General features: G+C 41.2%; 1 protein-coding gene across 4 annotated transcripts in view; it reads left to right on the top strand.

Moving 5' to 3' along the window:
- Positions 1 to 23,883, top strand: part of NEXN (nexilin (F actin binding protein)) — a 58,767-nt gene that overhangs the window by 29,846 nt on the left and 5,038 nt on the right. For 2 of the 4 annotated variants that reach the window (XM_015414267.1, XM_015414265.1), the window contains exons 2-11: positions 3,515 to 3,599; positions 6,328 to 6,519; positions 6,723 to 6,804; positions 10,556 to 10,704; positions 14,692 to 14,736; positions 17,773 to 17,970; positions 18,578 to 18,757; positions 19,258 to 19,446; positions 22,418 to 22,615; positions 22,932 to 23,153. In XM_015414267.1, the coding sequence (XP_015269753.1) occupies positions 3,573 to 3,599; positions 6,328 to 6,519; positions 6,723 to 6,804; positions 10,556 to 10,704; positions 14,692 to 14,736; positions 17,773 to 17,970; positions 18,578 to 18,757; positions 19,258 to 19,446; positions 22,418 to 22,615; positions 22,932 to 23,153 (1,482 nt within the window). In that variant the 5' untranslated portion in view covers positions 3,515 to 3,572. The remainder of the gene's footprint in view (positions 1 to 3,514; positions 3,600 to 6,327; positions 6,520 to 6,722; positions 6,805 to 10,555; positions 10,705 to 14,691; positions 14,737 to 17,772; positions 17,971 to 18,577; positions 18,758 to 19,257; positions 19,447 to 22,417; positions 22,616 to 22,931; positions 23,154 to 23,883) is intronic. The other 2 variants (XM_015414269.1, XM_015414268.1) reach the window with 2 other exon arrangements.

Raw genomic sequence — 23,883 nt, 5'->3', positions numbered from 1 at the left:
TTTGGGGGGGACGCGGGGGGGGGGGGGAAATTAAATGCTTGGGTTCCCTGTTCGACCTTCTCCAGGTGCCCTGCAGCCGGAGGGCACCTGGAGAAGATTGGGCAGGGAACCAGGCATGTCTGCTTCCCTCCCCTTCCCGTCTCCAGCCAACCCACCGACTCAGGGAGGGGGGGATTTGAACTCATTTGCATATGCCTTAACTCACTTTAAATATGCCTGCCCTTTGACAGGGGGTGTGGTATATGCAGATGAGTTATGCAAATGAGCTCCTGTACCTCTTTTTCTAGGAAATGACCCCTGGATAAGGCGATCAGAACTGCACACAGTATTCCAAAGAGGCCGCACCATAGTTCTATACAGGGTAATTATAATACTGGCTGTTTTATTTTCAATCCCTTTCCTATTAACCCCCAGTATAAAGTTTGCCTTTTTATTGCTGCAACATACAGGGTTGACATTTTCATTAAGCAGTCTGCTATGACCCCAAGGTCTCTTTCCTTCTCAGTTTCAGCAAATTCAGACCCTATTAGCATATACTTGAAGTTAGTAACTTCATTTGCTACATTTTTGCTCACTCACCCAATTTGTGGAGATCTTCCTGGAGCTGTTCACTTTTAGCCTTGATTTTCATTATCCTGTAATTTTTTGTCATCTACAGACTTAGCCACTGCACCGCTCACCCCCCAGTTCTAGATCATTTATGAACAAATTAAATACTACAGTTGCCAATCTCCAGGTGGTAGCTGGAGAACTCCTGGGATTACAATTGATCTCAAGGTGACACAGATCAATTCCCCAGGAGAAAATGGCTACTTTGGAAGGTGGACTCTGTCATCTATATATCTAATAGCAAAAGCGACCCCTGAGTGCGGATATCTAAATCCGCACATCGGGGGCACCTGGGGGGCAGAGAGATTTTCCTGCACATCTGGGGTGATCAAATCTATGGTGTTTTCCATACAGGGAAAGGCTTGTATGGTTTTCCTGTTGCTGCTGTGCCTTCCAATACAGGGGCTTCCATATGCCAAGTCTCCCTGCCCCATCCCCTAGCAGGGTCATTTTCCTCCTACCTTGTCCCCAGGGCTTCTCTAGGGTTTTTTTAAATCAGCAATTGAATATCATTATACTGGTATAGCAATCTATATATCTCAGAATTCCCATCTTTCATTTTTTTAAAAAATGCATCTGTAGCCTATTTCATTGCAGAGATATCCTAGAGACTTACATAGAGAGAAGCCAGGGAGAACCTGGGAGATGTGTGAATGCACCATGCTTCCCAACAGCATTGAATCCAGGGCAAGTAACCCACATGGAAAAAGTCTGACTAGCTCAGAGACACACAATCAATTTGAGCTAGAGAGCCGGTTTGGTGTAGTGGTTAAGTGCACAGACTCTGATCTGGGAGAACCGGGTTTGATTCCCCATTCCTCCACTTGCAGCTGCTGGATGACCTTGGGCATCCCGCTCCAGAAGGAACTGGGTCATGTTGCCCGCTCAACCTTGGGCACGTCTCCAGAAGGAACTGGGTCTGGTGGGTCATGTGCATACAGCCAAAGACCCTCTCTTATCAAATAATGCTTCATCTGGAGCGCCCATATGTCATAATTTGAAGAGGTGAGCTTGTCCATCCACTGCGTCGTTGAGACTTGGGCCATTTTTCACCGGCTCCCTCGACTCCCCCGAGCTGTTATCTGTTACCTTCTGATGTTGTTACAAGCTGATGCCAGAGGCTTGACCGAGCTGATATTCCTCCTCCACGTCAGGAAGAAGCAACAATCCACAACTTTTGGCTCTCGGCTTCCACAGCTTTCCAGACCTTCTGGAAACTGCCGGGCTGGTCAGCAACCATGGCAGTAACACCGGCAAGTTCAAAATGCAGAGCTGGGTGCAGGACTGAGTTCACAGTGCTTGGTTCAATATTCTGGGCCCATAACCCTGTTCGCAGCGCATCTGGAACAGTTGAACCAGCACCTCAGTCACACTTGCACTCTCCAGCAGTCATTTCTTGCAACCAGAGGCTTTTCTATAGTCAACCACACTGAAACAATCCAGTGGTTACTATATACAGGAATTTATTTACAAATTATACAGTTCTCTAACAAAGTGCTCCGCCAGACACCATCCACCATCAGAGAGAGAGAATACAGTGCAATACATTCACATATATACATTGATCAGCCAATCAGAGTAGTGCTGAATCATGGTGACTTGGCTTGCCTCTGCCTAAGTCCAAACTGGCTGAATCTAGTCCAGTGCAGCTGTCAACTGTCACATAGATGCTCCTGATCATAGTGCTGAAGCTTATACACCAACACTGACAAGAGCTGTCCTTGAAAGGGCAGTTCTGTCAAGAGCTCTTTCAGCCCCACCTACCTCACAGGGTGTCTGTTGTGGGGAGGGGAAGGGAAAGGAGTTTGTAAGCCGCTCTGAGACTCCGAGTGAAGGGCAGGGTATAAATCTCTTCTTCTTCTTCTTCAATCCAAGCCAACAAGTTCCTACTGCTCTTTAGGTTCAGGTTGAAGTGGATGAGAGGACTATCTTCTATCCATAGCATTGTGATTTCACTGGTGATATATTACCTGGTCTATGACTGTTATAATAAACTTCTTCTTCACTGGCGATATTAAATGTTCCAGTATAGGAACAAAATATGGATTACTGAATATGTGGCAGGGAACTGCAGCCAATCCTAGCTCTCTAGGAAATGTACCTGCATGAGATACCTGTATAAATTACTTGTAATCTCACGTCACATTTTTCAGCATCCACTAAAAGCATGTGGGCAGCAGAGAGGCACCATATGATATAGATTGACCTGCCATAGACTGTATGTGCAAAAAACTTGTAGTAATTTTTGTAGTTCTGGAAAGCTATTTAAGTATACCTTTGACTTGTTATGTGGAGTGTTATCTGCTTAACAGTTTCTCCATTCCATATGTACAATATTCATATTTGTGAAATATGTGTATGTTCAGCCTACGCAATGTAAGAGGAAAATGAAATGTTTTAATTTTGATGGGTTTCCTTACAAGAAGTATTTACAGATCTGAGACATGAAAGTAGCTAAGCGTATTTGGTACTTGGTACAATTCAGCTGAACAAAGTGAATTTATTTTTCACTTGTGTTGCCTTATTATTCCTAGCAGATTCATAAAACAGTTTTCTGCAGATTAAGAAATTACACCCTTTTTAGACTTACCTTTATTATCTTTAATTTTGGAAAGTCTGTCTTCTTGTGCTTAAATTCATTCATCAGTGTGCTAATGTTAGTATAGTTAGTATAGTAAAAAAATTAAATGGAAGATTTTTTTAAATTAAATGCTGGAAGTTCACATTGAACATTAGAAAGAACACCAAAGGATTGCTTAATTCCTGCCTTCATATATAGTAGGCCATGATTGTGTCACACCTGTGACACAACTAGGCGTGTATTCTGTTTCCCTAGATTACTAAAGTAAAGGGTTGACTAAAACATATTACTCACATGGCAGTAATGACTCCTTTTTTCTACAAGGTAAAGCCTGAAAACGTACATTTTCTACACATCTGGTGCTGGATCCCAGAAAGTAGCCATGAATGACATTGCACAGAAGGCAGAGGTATGTATGAGGATTTCTGGCTTTAATAAATTGACATGAAAGAAATAACAGCATAAGCCACGGAGCTGTGATACTCAAAATGTTAAGTGGACTTCCCTAGAGAGGTAGGACATTTGGCATGAAGACATAAACTTCAAGATATAATTATGTTTAGTTATTTCCATCAAGAAATTAATAGGAATTCAGAAGTTTAAAGCAAAGCAGACACAGATTGGCTCCTGTGTAATTAAATGAATGGGGAAGCCATTTTGGGCAAGGAAGCTCCATGAGTTCAGCAGAGTTCCTGAACTTCACTATGGGTTAGATCCAAGCTAAAATTTTCACCAACACAAGGTAGACAGAAATTCCCTGTTTTCCCCCTCCCTCTGCATCTCATTGATCTCTCCGATACACTGTTCCTGAGGGACATAAAACTACCAGGAATAGCATTAAGGGCAAATTGGCATTCTGAACCAGCAGGGGGGAACTGGCAGAAATTGTATTTCCCCTTCTGTTAGTGAAAAATGTAGTGTGGATCCAACCCCATATTCTCTTTGCGTCTTCTCAGGTTCACTACAAGTTCTTTTGATCAGACGCTTATTGCACATTCTGTGTCCTCTGCTTGTAACATATCACTTAACTGTGCACGTACATCTGACTTATAGAACCAGAAGCAGTTTTGTATGTGTTTATATGCTGTCATGTGTTTAGTACTAAAACAATGATCGAATTTTAAAAAAATTAATGCAATGGTCATATTCTTAAATTAGACCATGATGGGTAGCCACATCTGTCTGTAGCAGTATTTCTTTGAGAATTTGAGAATGTAGAAAAGAATAAGAGTCCAGTAGCATCTCAAAGACTTACAACATTTGTGGCAGGGTATGAGCTTTTCTGAGTCACTGCTCATTTCTTCAAATACAGCTAGAATGTGAGTCCATCTATGTGATTTATAATGTGATTTATACCATAATGTGTCAGCAATAGAGATGTAAAATTTCCAGAAATTTTGAAGCTCAGAAAAAAAACCCGGTTTCCCCCCGTTTTTTCCCGGGGGAAAATGGAAATTTTCAGAAAAATTGAAAAAAATGCTACATTAGCACTTCTTTTTTCTTTTCCAGATTGAAAGTCGTTCTGTTACTTTAGGAACATAAAATATGACTATGGACATTTTTATTTGGCATGAAATTGTCACAACTAGCATATTAAAAATATAGTGTATCCAAACAATTATTACAAACAGAATACCCACCCACATGGAAAACCAAAACTGAAACCTTTTTCTTTACTTGTGACAATAGCACCTCCTAAAGGAAGAAATGCATCTTGTTCTTGCATTGGAGAGTTCAGTTTGTAACCTAGGACTTGCTTGTCCTCAGTGCACAGAAATTAGATCAATCTGATACCATACATATTTTTTAGAAATGATTTGGAAAATATTTGAACACCTTTTCTTAAAATATTTTATTCATCATGTTAAAATAAAATGTTCTATAATCAATTTTTTTCTTTTCTTTTTCCAATTTTTCGGAAAACAAAAAAGGCTTTAGAAAAAAAATGGGGGGGAGGGAATGGTTTTCCCCTGAATTTTTCCTTTCCCCCCCCCCGGGCCTTCACATCTCTAGTCAGCAATGCCCTTCCACCCTCTACATTGGACAAACAGGTCAGTCCCTTCAACAAATAATTGATGGACATAAGTCTGAAATTAGAAACCACAGCATTCAAAAACTAGTGGGGGAACATTTTAACCTTCTAGGACATTCAGTTGCTGACCTAAGAGTAGCAGTCCTCTTAGAAAGGAATTTCAAAGGGAGATTAGAGAGACTACTAAATTGCAACTGACAATGAAGCTCAAGACAATGCATCCATCTGGACTTAATAAAGATCTAGGTTTCCTGTCTCATTACCAATGCTGATTTCTCCACACCTAGTACCTCTCTGCATATCACATCTAATCCATTCACACCTGGTATTTTCATTCACCTGTTATTGTCCTTTGCCTGCTAATGTTATTCAGCATCTGAAATCACTCCACTTTCCAATATATAGGACAGATGTACCCACATTCTAGCTTTATCTGAAGAAGTGAGCAATGACTCACGAAAGCTCATACCCTGCCACAAATTTTGTAAGCCTTTAAGGTGCTACTGGACTCTTGTTCTTTTCTACATCCTCAAATCAGCCATGGTTTCAGTACAATTAAAATGAGTGGGATATATACGTAGATGGAATTTGCAGTGGCCAGAGTCTTTGGCTCTACTAGTGGTGGAGCTGTTGTTAAAATTTAAACAAAGTCTATTTTTCAAGTTATACATCCAAGTTACTGAAAGATCCAAGATTAGAGTCAGTAGAAACAAGATTAGAGTTGCCGGATCTTGTTCTTGAGAGGGTTCATGCCTTCTGCAAAAGAAAATGCCTGCCAGACACAGCTTTTCTCATACTTTTCTCATACTTCACTGGAGAATGCCATGAGAATACGTCATTTAGCAAAATTCAACTTCTGTCCAACTCCCACAGGTGCAGGAGTCTTCTCAGAATCTTCTCAGAATCAATCTAAGACATTTTATCTTCATTATGAAAATAATATTGTAAATCTACATAGCATAATACAACTTAGGATAGTAAACAACTTGATTATTTCTACTGTCTGATTCAATATCTTTCATGTCTGTCTTACTAATTTTGCTTCATCTGCTTCTGTCATGTTTTCCTCATCTTATTCTTTGCCTCGTCTACTATCCTCACAAAGATTATCCTTTCTTCGTCTAAACCTGTCTCAAAGTCCTATGTGCCCAAACTTCGAAAGGGTGATGTAAAGGATAAATTTGAAGCCATGCAGAAAGCAAGGGAAGAAAGAAATCAAAGACGATCTAGAGATGAAAAGCAAAGAAGAAAAGAACAATATGTTAGAGAGAGAGAATGGAACAGGCGAAAACAGGAGGTCATTTTCTTTGCAAATATTTTTTCTTCTTTTTAACCTTTTAACCTTTTAAAATAACTTACAGATTTTTACTGTGCAGTACAAATATGTAAACGTTGACATTCTGAAATAAAACATTTTCTAACATTGTATAAAATCTCCTTAGAACTTTGCTTTCAAACTGTTAGTGTCAGTCACATTAATATCTCTGCTCTATTATTTAGATGAAAGAACTACTTGCTTCTGATGATGATGAAGAAACACAGTCTTCTAAGGTGGAGAAAGCTTACGTTCCAAAACTGTCAGGTAAGAACAAAGAAAAAAAGTCCGTGTTTTCAGAGATTGGGCCACAGACATCCATACTTTGGGAGCTTCAGGTATTTACTGTAGTGCAGTCTACCTGAGATAACATTTGAAGACTATTAGGAGGCTGTAGCTACTGCAGAATGCTGTGGCTCATTGCTCAAGAGAGGAGAAAAGCAGGGAACATATTTATCTTATTCTGGCCTCACTGCATGGGCTATCTGCCTCATGGCATGCAGGCCCAGTTCAAAGTGCCAGTGATAAAAGCCCTTCATAATTTAAAGCCACAGACCATTCAGGGACACTTTGTTCCATATGTTCTTCCCTTAGATCTTCAGGGAAGGTATTGTTCCCTTCTGCCTCTTAAAAGAAGTAAGAACTTCCAAGGCATGGAGTCATGCCTTCTCTATGGTAGTGCTCATGTTAAGGAATATGCTTCTGTTGGAGGCATGCCTTGACATTTCATTTCTGGCATTTTGACAACTAGTTGAAACATGGTTGTTGAGGAAAACTGTGTGTACTAGCTGAACTCTCTTAAGCACTGAAACTTTGCACAAGATTTATGATAAAAAAAACAAACTGGCTAGCAGAATCTCTGCTGTTAACCTACCCCCTTTGTAGTAAATTGTGCATATCAGCACAAACAGTGGACAAGGAATCTGGATGGAGAAAAGGAAATATATACTGCCCCAGATATTTTAAAAAGTTGAGTTGTCATTGTTTTGCCTTCCAAGGTGGGATAACTGCTGGGCTGTCAAAAATGATTTGGCATATCTTTTGGATAAACAATATCATACACTTGACCTCTGGTCAAGACTTATTTCACCTAGCCCTCAGGACGTTAGGTGTGTTCTCTTGATGTTTAACTCTCCAGCTTTAAATCTCTCAACTTCAACAGACTCAGACTGGCAGACTATGAGGCTTTTAGAGAATGCCCATCTTGGCCAGGGCCATCTGAAAATCTCCAATAACTCCCCAGTCGTCTCTCTGAGTCCTCATGTTAGGTGCTCTAATATTGGTGCTCTAGGAAATAAAATAGGATTGCCAGGTCCCCCCCAGCCACCAGTGGGGGACTGTCAGATCCAAGATGGGGAATTTCTGGAAATTTGGGGATAGAGCCTGTGAAGGAAAGGGACCTCAGAGGGGTACAATGCTACAGAGGCCACCCTCCAAAGCATACATTTTCTCCAGGGGAACTAATCTCTGTGTTCTAGAGATGAGCTGTGATTCTATGAGATCCCCAGGCCCCACCTAGAGGCTGGCATCCCTAAAATAAAACCAACACTATAGAAGTATTGGACCAATGACATTGGTGGAGTTCAAGGAAAACCATAACAATTATGTTGTGGAACATTGCAGAATGGGCTAGAAAATCCTCTAATCAGGAACTGGCCCAGAATCTATGACTCTGTGATATTATCTTTCTCCAGGTATAACTTTGAATCAATTGAATTTCCTGATTTCCCTCTTTCTCTAATTCCAGTGCTTAATCAAAAGACAGGCCTTGCTTGTCTTATCTCCAGTGATTTGAAGGTACAATGTACTTTACTTATCTGTCTTCCCCACAATAGCTATCTGAGTCCTTATTCAGTCAAATTCTTTGTAATTTATTTTGATCAATGTTTATTTGCCTTCCCAGCCTTCTAACAAAGAAACTCTTTCTTCCTGGAGTTGTTTAGAACTTTGTGTCTACATTTCTTTTTTCTCAGAGGTCCCTTTTTCTGGCTGGTGATCTAAATACTTGATTGGGTCCTATAGATGAGGATGTGGTTAATTCTGAGTGCTGGCCTTTGGACACTTACTATCTACATCTGCTATTGGGAAACAGATCCACAAAGGATCAGATAACATATTTTGTAAACTTCCATTTGATCAAATTTGCTGCCAACTTTAGCTTCACGATAATTAATGGTAACCACTAGTTCAATTCTAGGGGGAAATTTTACTTATCTTTTCCCTAGAGGCTCAAGTCTTTTTGGCTGTATTGATGCTTGCTTCATCCTTTTTTAAAGATCAGGTATCTGCTTTTCAAATTGGCAAGATTTTTTAAAGTGTCTATTTGCATTTGTTGATCTATCTTAGTATTCCTTCCCGCACTTCTCTGATTATACCATCCTCTTTTCCTCTTCTATCTTCAATATCAGCTTCCACACTCAAGCCTAAGAGATGGAATCAAAAGAGGTGGGATAAGACAATTTCATCCCCTGACCCTAGTAATTGCCTCTACTCATTTTCCATTTGATACATTTCTTGCACTGAAATTATTCTGTGCCCCTGGTCCAATCCAGGACAACTGCATTTTACCCGAGATGGTTTGATACAGAGTGCAGATGCTTAAAAACATTTGATATTGAGGACCTATAATCTTTTCAAGTCCTCTAACTCCAATTCTTCTCGTGCTCTTTATTTAAAATTATTTAATGACTTCATGTTAATCTCCCTTCTGTCAATCCAAATCTTTATGATAACTTGTGCTATTGAAAGCTGGCATCCATGAATGAGATAATTCCACTTTTTAACTTTTTAAAGGCTGGCAAAGCCCTGGGGCCAGATTATATTCCTCCAGATCTGTTTAAAACTGATTCTGCCTGGTGGGCCCCAGTACTTGTAAAATAATTTACAGATATTGGTGCATCTGGGAACATACCTCATCAGTGGAGGCAGACTATTGTAATCTAGATTTTTTTTTAAAGGGGGGATAGTAACGATCCCACTAACTGTTGCCCAGTTAGCTTTCTCTCTGTTTTGAGTAAAGTATATGCTACCCATTTACTTCCAAGACTGGAAACTTGGATGAGAACTCTGCCATCTCAGGCCTTGAACAGATAGGCTTCAGGAAGGAGAATTTGACCCTGCACTATGCACATATTCTTCCCCATCTGGCTGAAAAGTATACCTCTCAAAAGGAGGGTAAACTATAATCTGCATGCTGCATTGGATTCCATCTTGCATAGGTGACTATGAGGGAAACCTGAGGCTCAGTACCACCTAGGCTCTTAAATCTAATTAATCAGCTCAATGTTCCATCCAAAGTGAGGGTGTGATGTAACTATCAGGGCTGTTTAAATAACCCATTTGTAGCTACCAGATGAGTATGCCATGGATGTGTGCTGGTCCTACCATTTTCCAATCTTTGCATTTACAATTTCCCTCTGAAACTTACAGCGGATGGCTTGCATGCCCCTAAACTGACAGGCCGTCCAGTGCTTATTCTCCATTATGCTGATGATGCTGTTCTACTTTCTCAGCAGTGGGTCTACATTGGGCCTTAAAAATCTTTTCATTCTACTATACTGCTGAATTTCACAACTTAAACTGGAATTTTGGGGTATGAGCTTTCAAAGTCAGAGCTCACGTCATCTGATGAATGGCGCTTTGACTCTTGAAAGCTCACCCCCCCCCCCAATCTAGCTGGTCTCTAAGGTGCTACCGGACTCTAACCTAGCTGTTCTGCTGCAGACCAACATGGCTATCCTGTGAAACTATTGCCATGTAAACTATCATCAATCCAAGGACTGCTGGATTTTTAAAAATCTATTCCTATGTTGTTGTTAGGACGCCTTTTGGGACTTTGTTTTTCAATAGCAATTCTGAATCTTAAGAATTTAGAAACTTAATCTTTTTATTGTGACATTTTAATTCACCATTGTTATTTATTACTCAACTGCAGCAAAAAAAAACAGTATAGGAATGTCAAATAAATAAGCAGAGGGACAAAGGTTAAGTTCATTGTTGTTCCTTTTACTGTTCATAGGAACTGTCAAAGGAAAGTTTGCTGAAATGGAAAAGCAAAGGCAAGAGGAAGAAAGAAAAAGAATGGAAGAAGAAAGACAACGAAGGATTGAACAAGACATGATAGAGAAGAGGAAAATTCAGAGAGAACTGGCAAAGAGGGCACAAGAGGTATGCTTATAAGAATCAACAAACTATCTTTGTAATACAAAAGCAACTTAATGGAAATAAAACATACATGATAACATTCACCGTGTGGGTTGCATCCTGTAAGCCTGTCCTATTAACGGAGGCATGTTTTTTCCTCTGACAGAAGGAGCCTTCCACTGGAGGAAAGCACTTCTGCCAGCAGACGGATCTGCAGAATCGAATCCACTGTAAAATCAAAGCTTTCTATTGTATATATAGTTTTTAAAAACTCTTGTAACCTTGACAGTGTTGCATTGAGAATAACTAAAGGAATATTTAGGAATATTTATAGGCATTACATATTTTTTCTACTGCTCATTTACACTTCACCTCTGAAACACTTTTTCTCTTTAACTACTTACCTATGAATACAGCTTGGGTATTCATCAATTAAACAGTTAAATCAATTTTATTATTTTTGAATTGCTGAATAGAATGGTTTACATTTTCAAATTACAAGTACTCTGTCTGAAAACTAGAAATTACCATCCTCTGGGCAAATAGTAGTCAGTTTTGTCTTTGGGACAGGAGGTAAAGCTAGGCAAGTTCCAGTCTGGTTTGGCTTCTTCAGAGACATCACAGAAGGAGGAGAATCAGGACAGCAGCATAACAACGGTGTGAAAGGGAGATGACAGCAAATGAAGATGAAAAAGCGGATTACCTTGTGTTATGTAGAATCTCCGTTGCGTGAATTGAGCAACAATCACCCCAGCTCCATGCCCGCCACAAAAAAAACCCCTTAAGGTGAAATCAGCCCAAATTTGGAGTTTTGGTACCATATCTTAATGGTGCAGATTTCTTAATTTTTTTAAAAAAGAAACTGTTGGTTCAAGTGCAGTTCTGAGGCTATTTTGCAGAAAAAAGAATTGCCTTATTTGCATGGAATGAAAAGTAATTTCATTCAGTTGAGTAGATTAATGACTAGCATGCCTCTCACCAGCATTAATTTTAAGACCTCACTGATGATTACTGTGTATGCCTTTAAGCAGTGAGTAGTGGCTAATACGCAAATACTGAGTCATTAGAAATCCCACTATTGCTTACAGCCATCATTACCAGCATCAAGAAAGGTTTCCATAATTGTCTCTTCAATAATTGGCTGTGCTCAAGGTAGCTACTTTGGCTTCTGTGTGCACTGGAAGTTTCTTACAATGAATCAGTTGTCAAAAAATGGCTACAAAACAGTTAAAGCATTCCTTTCCGTTGCTTCTGTTTCACTATTAAGGGGTGATTTAAATATTTAGCCTCCAGAAAGCTGTTTTTCAGTACTTCATGCCCTATTTACAAGCACCATCAGCATTATGGACCTCGTACTGAAATGCAGATATTGAATGCAATTTGGCTTGAGTGTGCTTGAGCATGGTGTGAGCTATGTGGATGTCTACAATGAGCGGGGGGGGGGGAGGGGGAATTCATTATATTGGCCCAAACTTTTAATGGGGAAGGTAGTTTTCTGCTTCTGTTCTGAGGGAGAACCGACAGCTGTTGCACCCTCCAGGATCCTTTTCTCTAGGCTAGATTTCAGGAGTCCCTCAGAAAAGCAAAAAGGGGAAGGGGGTTCCTTCACCAAGCAACCTCTCCCCTGCTTCCACCAGGACTCTCCCGCACTCTTTTGGCACGTGGCCTGGTCCCCCTTCAGCCTGCCTTTTAAAGGTCTGCCTGAAGAAGGAGCACCTCTGGGCTCCACTCCTCCTTCTTTCTCTGCTTGGCAAGACCCCAAACCGATGAGATTCTGGCTGGGGATTCTTGCCTCTGACTTCTGCCCCCCCCCAAAAAAGCTGCAGACCTGGTGGGACCTGGACAGAGCCTTCCCTTTTATGTTCCGCCCCTCCTCCCAGCATACTCAGGGCCTCGGCCTGACAGCTGGCTCACTGCTCATTGGGCCAGGCTTGGCCCCGGCTGACTCCTGTCAGGGCCTGTCTTCCTCCCCTAAGGTATATCATCTGCTGCCTGCATGGCAGGTGGCTGGGATAAAAGAGAGCCAGTTTGGTGTAGTGGTTAAGTGTGCGGACTCTAATCTGGGAGAACCGGGTTTGATTCCCCACTCCTCCACTTGCACCTGCTGATGTGACCTGAAAGAGCAGTTTGTGTCAGAGTTCTCTCAGCCCCACCCACCTCACAGGGTGTCTCTTGTGGGGAGGGGAAGGGAAAGGAGTTTGTAAGCCACTCTGAGACACCTTTGGATAGTGAAGGGCGGGGTATAATTCCAATCTCCTCTTCTTCTTCTTCTGGGATATGGGCTGTGCCATGGCAGTCCACAGCACCACCAGCTGAAGTGCCCCATCCTGCTGTGGCTCCCACCTGCCCACCTCTGTCTCTGGTTTCTGCTGGGTCCTTCTTAGCTCAGTCAGCAGCTGGGGGAAAGACTGCCATGTCATCCTCCTGCTGTAATAATTGAGGAGCAAAGCTGCCCCCAGACAGTGGTCTTTGTAAATTTCTCCTCTTGGCACTTCGCTGTTTGCAAGTAACAAATGCTTATTGTTATAGATTATAACTAAGACATGTTTGCCTGCCAGAAAATAATTGCTTTTTAAGTATCATTGTCACAATGTAAAGTGAAGTGTGGATAACTAATAATTAAGCATTTAACTTTAAAAAGAGCGGACACTGGATTTTGTTAATTAAATGACAATGTATTGTCTTGAAAAAGAGAGGCACACAGGATGGTGCTGCACAGTAGATTTTGTACTTGGGTGGAATGTCTGAACACATCATCACTTTGTCAAGAGTGAAGGGTATGCTTGTAGAAATCGGGAATGGTGCTTTAATTACTAGGAAGCAGAAGCTAGATCTTTTCTGATCACTGCTTATAGATGTTTGAAAAGGGATGTGCACAGAGGTCATTTCGGGGGGGGAACGCGGGGGATCGCAGTTCCCCCGGGTGAGGTGCGGGGGGCGGGGCACACGACGAAGCCCCACCCCCTGCTTCCGGCCGCCCCGCTTCCAGCCCTCATTCAGCCAGGAGGAGGCAGGAGAAGAGGGAGAGTAAGTTGCTCTCCCCACCCCTGCCTGCCTGGGGCCAGAGAGGGCCTTGGCGGGGCTTCCTCGCACTCCCGCCAGCCTTGCAGGTCCACCGCCGGGTCCCTGATGTCAGGGGGTGTGGCATATGCTAATGAGTTATGCTAATGAGTTCCCCTAGCTCTTTTTCTACGAAATGACCCCTGGATGTGCATCAAATTGTACATGTACAGGTGCTTCATAGTTGACAGTGCATCTATTTTGTACTCTGGTGTCCATATTTGAGAACAATAAAATGCTTGAAGCAGTCAGTGGTGTCTGCGTTTTGTATAGGCAAAGATCCTGGTTAGACATTACTGTCCTGGGAGAGATTTCAACTCAATAAGAGTTCCAGGTGCATTACCATGTGGCGAAAGTAACACATTAATGGGGTTGTACTGCATTTCCACATAGGCCATCCTTGACCATGGATCAGTCATGGATTCTAAATGGGTTACAGACTCATCAGAGGACAGCCAAATTCACTTATTACTTGTTCCACAACAGGCCTGAGCAACGTATGATTCATCATCCCCAAACTACTCCACCAGCCATCTAAGGCAGCTTACCCAAGGCATGGTAACCCTCCTGTTTTTGATGCCTGTCTATAGCTGCAACAATGTGTGTGTGGGGGAGCTGTCAAGCACCTTTCAGGCCATAACAGATGGCTGGTGGGTTGGGTTTGACTTGCTGGGTCAAATGTTGTGCTGATCTGCTTCACATGGCACCGGGGGCTATTCTATTGGCCTGATCTACTTACTGCATTAAGATTTTTCTTTTTCTGGCCAGTAATATCTTACCAGGACATAAGTGATTGTATCAATTAACTGTGGCACTGTAAGTGAAGTGCACTATATTTGCACATTTTAGTGCCAAATTTTAATTTATAAACACTCATCAATATTTTCATTTTATGTTTGAAAGGAGCAGGCAGAGAGCGAAAGTAACATTATTAAAATTCTTATTTAATAGATCGATGAACAATTTAACAATTCGGGAACTGACTCAACATCAGAGGTAATCAGACTTCTTTACAATGAAACATCCACCCATTTCACTGTTATTATTGTAGTAATGCCTGGGTTAAAAAGTACTGAGTGTTAGATTTTGGGGAAATATGTGAGATCACTTTTGTAGATGAACACTGTTAGATATCACATTTAACACATTTTGTTATCATCCTGTTGCCGAGTCAAATATATCTGCAGAATTACTATTATTTGGCTATCACTTTACATGTGACTTGTGTGTGACTCTTCGCCGCTTAGTGGCATGCATGGTGCACGCTTTACGTTGCTTTCCATTTTTCCATCTAATCCTTTAAAGTAAAATGTATCTCTCTTCAAATCAGTTATCTGCTGTTCTAGTGTAATATGAAGGGCCCTCTGAAATAACATCTGCTGGTTGATATGGAGATGATGACATAGTCCTTAGAATTTTGTTATCGGAGTAGAACAGTGACTGAGTTGCTGCTACCAGTGAATTGATGGAACATCACGGGATTCATAGTAACAGGGTAAATGTGATGGTGTGCTAGCATTTATAGCCGTTCTTCCATTTATCATCCATGGGTGATACCATTACAGTTACAGCTGTATATTTGCCTTTGGGTTATATTCTGACAGCACTATTGTCATTAGGCATACACCCATTTACAATAATGGAATTAAGATGTTTGTGGCCCCAGGTCTCCAAGTCACCTTTGAAACATTATTAAAAATTCTTTGTGTTTGCAGGATATTTTAAAAATAATTTGGTTCATTAGTTACCTTTAATGAACAGGAATTGACATTCTACTTCTAACGTATTTAAAAGCAAGTGATTATGAATTGCACTTTAAACTTGGGACACAGTTAATCACATGCTAACTGCCTAAACTGTAACCCTGTTAAACTGAAGTACTTAGATTTAAGATGATTTACGTTGTGGTCCTAAAGGAAGCTAATAAAAGAATTATTATCATTCTGTGGCTGGTAACTGAGCATCCTTATATGCAGAATCTTTCAAGATGGTGACTCCCACGAGGAAAAGTCAGTTCCTTCAAACAGTGACAGTACACCATCTCTGATGCAACTATGTTGCCATTTCTCTGTGCTGCACAGCAGAGCTTTTTGACACCATTCTGGCACCCAGTTGGGTTGGGGGGGGGGGGCCTGGTTTGAAACCACAGCAGAGCTGGAAAAGAAGACAGGACTGGTAGGGAACATCTTACACGCCAAAAAGGAAATATATGCTAGAAACTGTGTGGTAATAGGAGTGTTAGCATCAAACAGGTAATGTACTTCATGGTCCCGCATGTGCCAAGTACAGAATACCACTTCAGCTGTTATGTCACAGTTCTCCATTTGCATCATATCTACTAAAGTGGCACAGTAGGATTGATTTACTCTCCAACGGAACATGAATTATTTCTGTGGGTTATGTTGATTTTGGGGGGAGCACTTTTTACTTTGTAAGCACAGGGCATCTCTTTGATAGACCCTGAACATTTGCTGTGTGCTTCTTCAGCACTATTAACTGAGAGAGCTAGCATGCTGTAGTGGTTAGAAGTGGTGGACTCTAATCTGGAGAACTGGGTTTGATACCCCATTCCTCCTCCACATGAAGCCTGCTGGGTGACCTTGGGCCACTCACAGCTCTCATAGTTCTCTCAGCGCCCCCCCCCCCAAGTCTAGCTCAACACCTAGTTGTGCATAACGCACAAAAGAGATAGAACTTTTGGCTGCCAGACAATCTTAGGATCTCCTGGCTATACAACACCCACTGCCATATGATAGTTAATTAATTCTTAATTGACAAACCCTTCTGTATATGGTAGCATTTAAAACTTCATGAAATCTGATTGTTTGGTCATGAGATGAAATTTGGACTATTCTTTTTAAAGTATTAAATAGCATATAGGTCATAGCATACGGGTAAAGCACCATTTAAAAGATGTCAGTCAAGTCAATTAAGATTTAAGAAGACTCACATCATCTGAAGTACCTGATAACCAGTCAAACCAATACAAAGATAGATGTTACGCTTCACAGGGTTGGATTTTTTTTACCTGTATGAGAATATTAGAATTCAGTTCACCAACTTAAGTTTTGAGATGATACATGAGTCAGTTTTTTAAAAATGTGTTTCCCTGCCAGCTTTATTCTTTGTATATCATGGCATGCTATAAAGTAGGGATCCCCAGCCTTCTCGAGTCAGTGGGCAGTTTTGGAATTCTGAAACAGGGTGGTGGATGCAACCACAAAATGACTGCCACAAGAGGCAGAGTCAACCACAAAAACTTCAGGGTATGATTTATGGTAACTTTTCAATACTTCAGGCAGAAGTTCATGCAGGGTGCCTTTTAAAATGAATACATATTTTGAAATATTTTTCTTACAGCACAGTGAAGATCCTCATGCTTTGGTGGCACCTGCTGCTGAAGCAATTTTTTAAAAAATGCACACAGCGAATCAGATCTGCAGTGGCCAATCAGAAGCTCTGCTGGGCAAAAGTTCCACCTGGCCCCTACCACTTTCTAAAAACACTTAGCAGGTTCCGTTATACCCACAGGCACCATGCTGAAGACCCCTGCTCTAGCATGTCTTAGAGTCCTGTTTTAGATAATGGTCAATGTGTAATTGTCACAGTAAGGTTGTATGACTGCTCCAGCATAGTGGCTAAGAGACTGAGCTGGGAATCAGGAAGTTCAATACTTGCCTCTGCTTAGTTAGGCAAGTCTCTCTGTCTGGCTGTCTGCTTCAGTGGTAATATGAGGACAATTCCGGCCTACCTTCAAGGATTGTTGTATTAATTACAACAAGATAATAGAAGTGAAATGCTGTACAAATGCTGTGTCTCATTATGGTTTATGAATGGTTGCTGATAGCAGAGTTGGAGCAACTATTCCCATTGTCTTTTTTTTTTTTTTGGAAGATTGTTTAATTCTGCTGTGGCTGTGGATTTTGGTTTCTCTCCCCCTGGTCCTGCACTGATGCTTTGGTAGAAGTTTATTTGTAGGTAGCAGCAGCTGTTCTATTCCAGTGTTCATGGCAAAATTTGTGTTTGCAACAGGAAGGCGATGATTCATTGCTAGTAACTGTAGTTCCTGTAAAACATACCAAATCACCTGGGAAGATGAAAATAAGTTTTGAGGACCTAGAAAAAGAGAGGGAAGAACAAGAAAGGCAAAAACATGAAGAAGAAAAACGACTGAGATATGAGCAGGAAAAGCAAGCTCTCAAGGAAGTGAAATATTTTTCACCAGTTGTGGTAAGCAAAACCTTTGCATGCCAATACTAAGTATGCTTATACAGAAGTAATTTCAGAGGGTAGCTATGTTGTAGTGGTTAGAAGTGGTGGACAAAGGGAGCTTTGACCACCCAAAATCTTGTTGGCCTTTAAGCTGCTATTGAACTGGAATCTATGCAGCAGTAGGCTCCATTGATCGCTATGTAGAACTGCGGTGGCTCAAGTGGTTAAGACGCTGAACTACAGGCTGTGGAAGGTCAGTAGTTCAGCAGTTCGATACCTGAGTTGCCGCATGACGGAGTGAGCTCCCGTCTCTAGTTCCAGCTCCTGCCAACCTAGCATTTCGAAAGCAAGAAATTGCAAGTAGATAAATAGGTACCACTTCGGTGGGAAGGTAACAGCGTTCTGTGCGCCTTGGTGTTTAGTAATGCCGGCCACATGACCACGGAAACGTCTTCGGACAGCGCTGGCTCTTCGGCTTTGAAACGGAGATGAGCACCGCAACCCTAGAGTCGGACTCGACTGGCTTTCGAGCAAGGGAACCTTTACCTTTAGAACTGCTTCTAGGTAACCTATTAATTTAAATTTAATATGATGTTTATATTTTGATCATAAACTCGCTATATAGGAAGATGATGAAAGCAAAGACAGTGAAAGAAAAGAATCTCCCTCTCCTGGAAAAGTGAAATTAACATTTGAAGAACTAGAAAGACAAAGACAGGAAAATCAGAGAAAGCATGCAGAAGAGGAGGCAAGGCAACGCTTAGAAGAGGAAAAACGTGCCTTTGAGGAAGCAAGGCAGCAAATGGTATGTTCTGACATACAAGTCGTCATGAAAGGGAAATATGGCAAAATCACAGTGCAATCCTAAAAACACTTTCTAGCCCCATTAAGTAGTCTCCAGTAGGATCCTGAGCAGACCTGCTTAGGATTGCATTGTCAAATGTACGATGTTTTAGCAAAAAAAAAAATTATTAAAAAAGACCAAAGTATTTTTAACTTTGCTGCTTTTTTGTGGTCTTAGTGAGTGCTCAAGCATCCAAAAAGATTGACTGTAGGCTGGATAGTTACCATTGTCTTGGCAAGTTTATATCACTGTTTGGGTTTTATTCCATACATTTAAAAAATCATGACTACTATATTCTTTACTGTGTTGTCATTTTAAAAATATTCCTGAGTCGAGTTCACTGGTAAACAAACTACATCCACATCTGTACATTTTTTATACTGAGTATATCTTGGCGTATCTGCATCTTTGACTGCTCTTTTAAAAGACTGGGTTTTTTTTGTGTGTTTTGTTTCCCAAAGATGAATGTAGATGGTGATGATACAGAGAGTGAAAATTCTATCAAGGAGTTGCATCCTGGGAAACTGATACTTGGCTTTGAGGAATTAGAAAGGCAGAGGCAAGAAGAAGAAAGAAGAAGAACGGAAGAGGAGGCCAGAAGGCGTATAGAAGAGGAGAAAAAAGCATTTGCTGAAGCAAGAAAAAGCATGGTAGATAATGTCATTCATTCACTGTGGAAATAACTCTTAGATCTATGTATGAAATTGTGTTCTCAGTTTTTGGGTACAATGGTAAGATGTGGTCTGTGGTCACACTATATTCAGTATACATACAAAGAAAATAACAGCTAAAGCAAAATTTGAATTCATAGTCTTCAAAACGCCAGAAGTGCTCCCATGCAACAGATGATTGTCAGTTCTATGTTTAATTTACTGAAATTAGCATGTGTAGGTTCTAAGCATGTCAACTTGAAGCAACGTTAGAGATGCTCTAAGATGAAGGAAGAAGGTATATGTGAAGTGAAAGATGAGAATTTGTATAATAGGCTGGGGAAAAAATTATAAATGGCACCCCAACAGGATCCGGTGACAAAGACCCCTCCTGCTGCAAGCCTCTCACATGCTGTTTTTAGGGATCTCCTGTCCTCCAGAAGTATCATTTCAGGAGGTATTTTGGGTTGTCGTCTGTTGACAAAAAATTCTTCCAGTAGCAAAAATGCTTTGCAGGATCCAAACTTATGCACTATTTAATTTTTATTTTTTATATTTGATTTATATCCTGCCCTACCCTGCATGTGGGCCCAGGATGGCTCACACTGTATAAATATAACAATTTAAAAGATCAAGACATAATGCAGTAAAAATTAAAATTCGGCTCTATACATAAATCAGCAGATGGCAATAATCCAATTTAAATACTTTCAGAGACTTTAACCTCTGTTTGGATGCTGATATATACTAGTTTTTGCAAGTGGACAAATTTCCACCAATTCATATATAAGACCACCTGTGCAGAGCATGGTAAATAGAATGGGGGGGGTGGGTGGGTAGGGCGGGGGGGGGGCAATCTAATATGGTGTCCACCGTCTCAACTAAAGGGCTGGCAGAACAGCTCTGTTTTACAGGCCCTGTGGAATGGTTGTAGATCCTGCAGGGCCCTGATCTCAACGGGAAGGCTGTTCCATCAGGCTGGAGCCAGAGTCGAAAAGTCCTGCAGATATGATGGTCCCAGACTACATAGGTCTTTAAAGGTCAATACCAAAACCTTGAACTTGATCCGGGACTCCACTAGAAGCCAATGCAGCTGGTGGAGCACAGGCTATATATGTTCTTGTCCTGAAGTCCCAGTAAGGACACTCATAGCTGCATTTTGAACCAGCTGGAGTTTCTGGACCAGTCTCAAGGGTGGCCCTATGGAGAGCGAGTTACAGTAATCCAACCTGGAGGTGACCAATGCATGGATCACTGTAGCTAAGTCACAGGGAGAGAGATAGGGGGCCAACTGCTTGATCTGCTGGAGATGGTAAAAGGCAGATCTGGTGATGGTCATTACCTGGGTCTCCATTAAAAGTGAGGCATCCAGAGTCACACACAGACTCTTCACCGTCGACGCTGGAGCTAGAAGTACCCCATCAGTGGTGGGGAGCCAGATCCCCAGTTCTACCCCCCCCCCCGCGGCTCAGGCACAGGATCTCCATCTTAGATGGATTTAATTTCAGTTGATTCTGCTTCAACCAATCAGCCACAGCCTCCAGTCCCCTACCCAGAATGTCTGGGGCAGTGTCTGAGCAGCCATCCATCAACAGATATAGCTGGGTGTCAACAGTTGATTAAAGGAGCAGACACCAAAATGCAAATCTGGGTGGTACTCAGGAGCTGGGAATGCTAACCTGCGTGGGAGTAAATAACGTTTTTCTAGTACACACATCTCTTTCAAATGAAACTGTGAACACCATGTGTCAGCACAGCCCTAAACTTCAATATAAAACTGGTTCCCACTACATTATAGCCAAGTCACAAGAAGATTCAAATTGATTCATGCTTAATTAGTTTGAAACCACTCAGTAGAGGTCTCCATGAAAACCCCCACATATTTGAAGTGTGAGAATATGAACCACAGGCTTCATGTCTCTGAACAACAACATTATCCATTGTCTCTCTGGAGCATCTAATCAGTAAATAAGGATTCTGACCAAAGTATGCAAGAAAAAGATTGCATCTGGTGAGGAAATGGACCATGTGGCGTTTTGTTTTAAAGAGGAGAAATAAAAGCCAAATGTTCAGTGACATTCCTAGTTGGTTATAATTCTTGTATCTGTGTTCAGTTTGTCAGCTTTCTTGGGGCTGGTTTTGTTTAGTATTATGCTATCCATATTAATTTTTTCTACACTTCAGTCTTCATTCCACCATTTGCTGCAATCAAGCAGCATTTTGCATGGGCTGGATCCACGGATCCATTTTATTAGCAGTGGGGCTTTGCTTCAAGTAGCCCTTTCTACTCTCTTGTTTCAGGATAGGGCTCCTTGTGCCAGTGAAAAGTGCCACTGCTAGCAGAATGGATCCACAGGATTCAGCCCACAGAGATACAGCCCCATTGAAATAAAAGTCATTATGTGGAAGGAAAGCCTGTTTTTCAAAGGAATTTATTTCCAAGTAAGTAATAATTAGGATCACAACTGTACAATGAGAAGTAAACATAGTACAGCATGAACCAGTTGCACAGATACAGAAAGCCTTCCACATTAGAAACACTTTTATATGTAATTTTAAAGGGGAACCAGAGATGAAAGAACCTTCTTTTAAGTGTGCACATCAAGACACTCAGAAGGCAGTCCCTTGAGACATGCAGAACACAGATGCAATTTATGGGAGAAAAAAGCCACAGTCTGGGGCTTGCAGTGAGGAAGGGGAACCAGCAAAAATCACTTTCCTTCCACTTCAGTTAGCAGTGCCGCAAGACATTCCATTGGCACAGGAGCAGTGCCTGGTTCTCCTTCCTTATTGAAGCCTGCTAGACTGTCCACATCAGCCACATAACCTCCATTATCTTGGAGATCTTGGGGGAAAGCCCATGGGCATCCTTAAACATGTGTTGTATAGGAGCTACACCACTGTAAATATTTAATTATATACAGTGCATCTACCATCTATCATTAATAAAATAATAAATTATTTCCTACAGATTCCAGACGATGCATCTTCACAGATATCTGAAACTTTATCTCAAGAATCTCTTACACCTGGAAAACTGGAAATAAACTTTGAAGAGTTACTGAGGCAGAAAATGGAAGAAGAAAAGAGACGCACAGAAGAAGAACGTAGACAAAAACTGGAAATAGAAAAGCAAGAGTTTGAGCAGCTTAGACAAGAAATGGGAGAGGTCTGTCTCATTATCTCACATTTAAAGACTGTAATACTTTCAATTATCCACTTTTTGAAGTAAACCATTCACCGAGGAAAATATGCTCATAGTTTAAAGCTCGTTGCCGTAGACTTAACATTTCAGTTAGAAGTCAGCTAGCAAAATAAACAGCAGGCAGGCTAGAGAAAGTCCAAGCCATTTAATGCTCTTCTAAAAATCAAAGTCATCAACATGATTAGCAGTTTGTCATGAGTGGTCCATAAATTAAATGTGGTTTTGCTGCAGGAAATCTGTTTCATTGCCAATAACTTTGCAGCATGTTTTTCTTTGACAGGAGGAGGAAGAGTGTGAAACCTTTGAGTTAAGCAGGGAATATGAGGAACTAATAAGATTAAAAAGAAGTGGCTCCATTCAAGCAAAGAATTTGAAAAAAAAGTTTGAAAAAATTGGTCAATTGTCTGAAGAAGAAATACAGAAAAAAATTGAGGAGGAAAGAGCAAAGAGGAAAGCTATGGACCAGGAAATAAAAGAAAGGGAAGCGGAGAAATTTCAAGAGGTATGTTGATATTCAGATACATATGGAGAAAATATTGTGCTGTTATTTAACCATTCTAGTGTAAGCAACAGTAGCCTACTCTATTTGATCTTTTATTGGATTAGCATGTCTATACGAAGACCATCTCGTCTGTGACATGCATTTCCTAGGATCAGCCACTCTGATCAGTTGGTTGGTGGTATGACAATAACATTGTCATGCATGCACACTACTACGTGGGTGTATGATTCAGAGTACTTCCAGGAGTTTCAAGCTCATCAAATCAAAATCTCCACCAATGAGTACCATTGGTAGTTGGACTAGGTTAGTAGGGTCTACATACCTATAGGATTCACCATGGTATTAAAGCTGGTGAGGCACATTATCAGAAATTTCAACTGTTTTCTCTGCAAATGAGATGCAAAGTGATTGATACAACTCCAAGGCATGACCTGGAGTCTGGCAGTACCCTGGTTTGTCAACTGGTTGGATGATAGCTACTGGAGGACTTACCCCAAAAGCGTGTTTTTGACAGTCACTCTTATTTCAGCAGCTGTCATTTAACAGTAGCTATGAACACACACAGCAATATGGCTTGTAGCTTGGCCAACACTGCAAGTTGAGGCAACCTTTGTATGAATTAGTGACATCACCAAAGTGCCACTTCCCCCATCTGACTTCTGTGGCATGTGGAGCACAGCAGCCAGTCTCCAGTCCATCAAGGCAGGGGCATGGTGTGCGTTGGATTTTG

The sequence above is a fragment of the Gekko japonicus genome, unplaced genomic scaffold (genome assembly GCF_001447785.1).
Source record: "Gekko japonicus isolate JY-2015 unplaced genomic scaffold, Gekko_japonicus_V1.1 scaffold30, whole genome shotgun sequence".
NCBI lineage: Eukaryota > Metazoa > Chordata > Lepidosauria > Squamata > Gekkonidae > Gekko > Gekko japonicus.
Note: the sequence above shows the minus strand (reverse complement) of the source record. Positions and strands in the feature narration are given on the sequence as shown.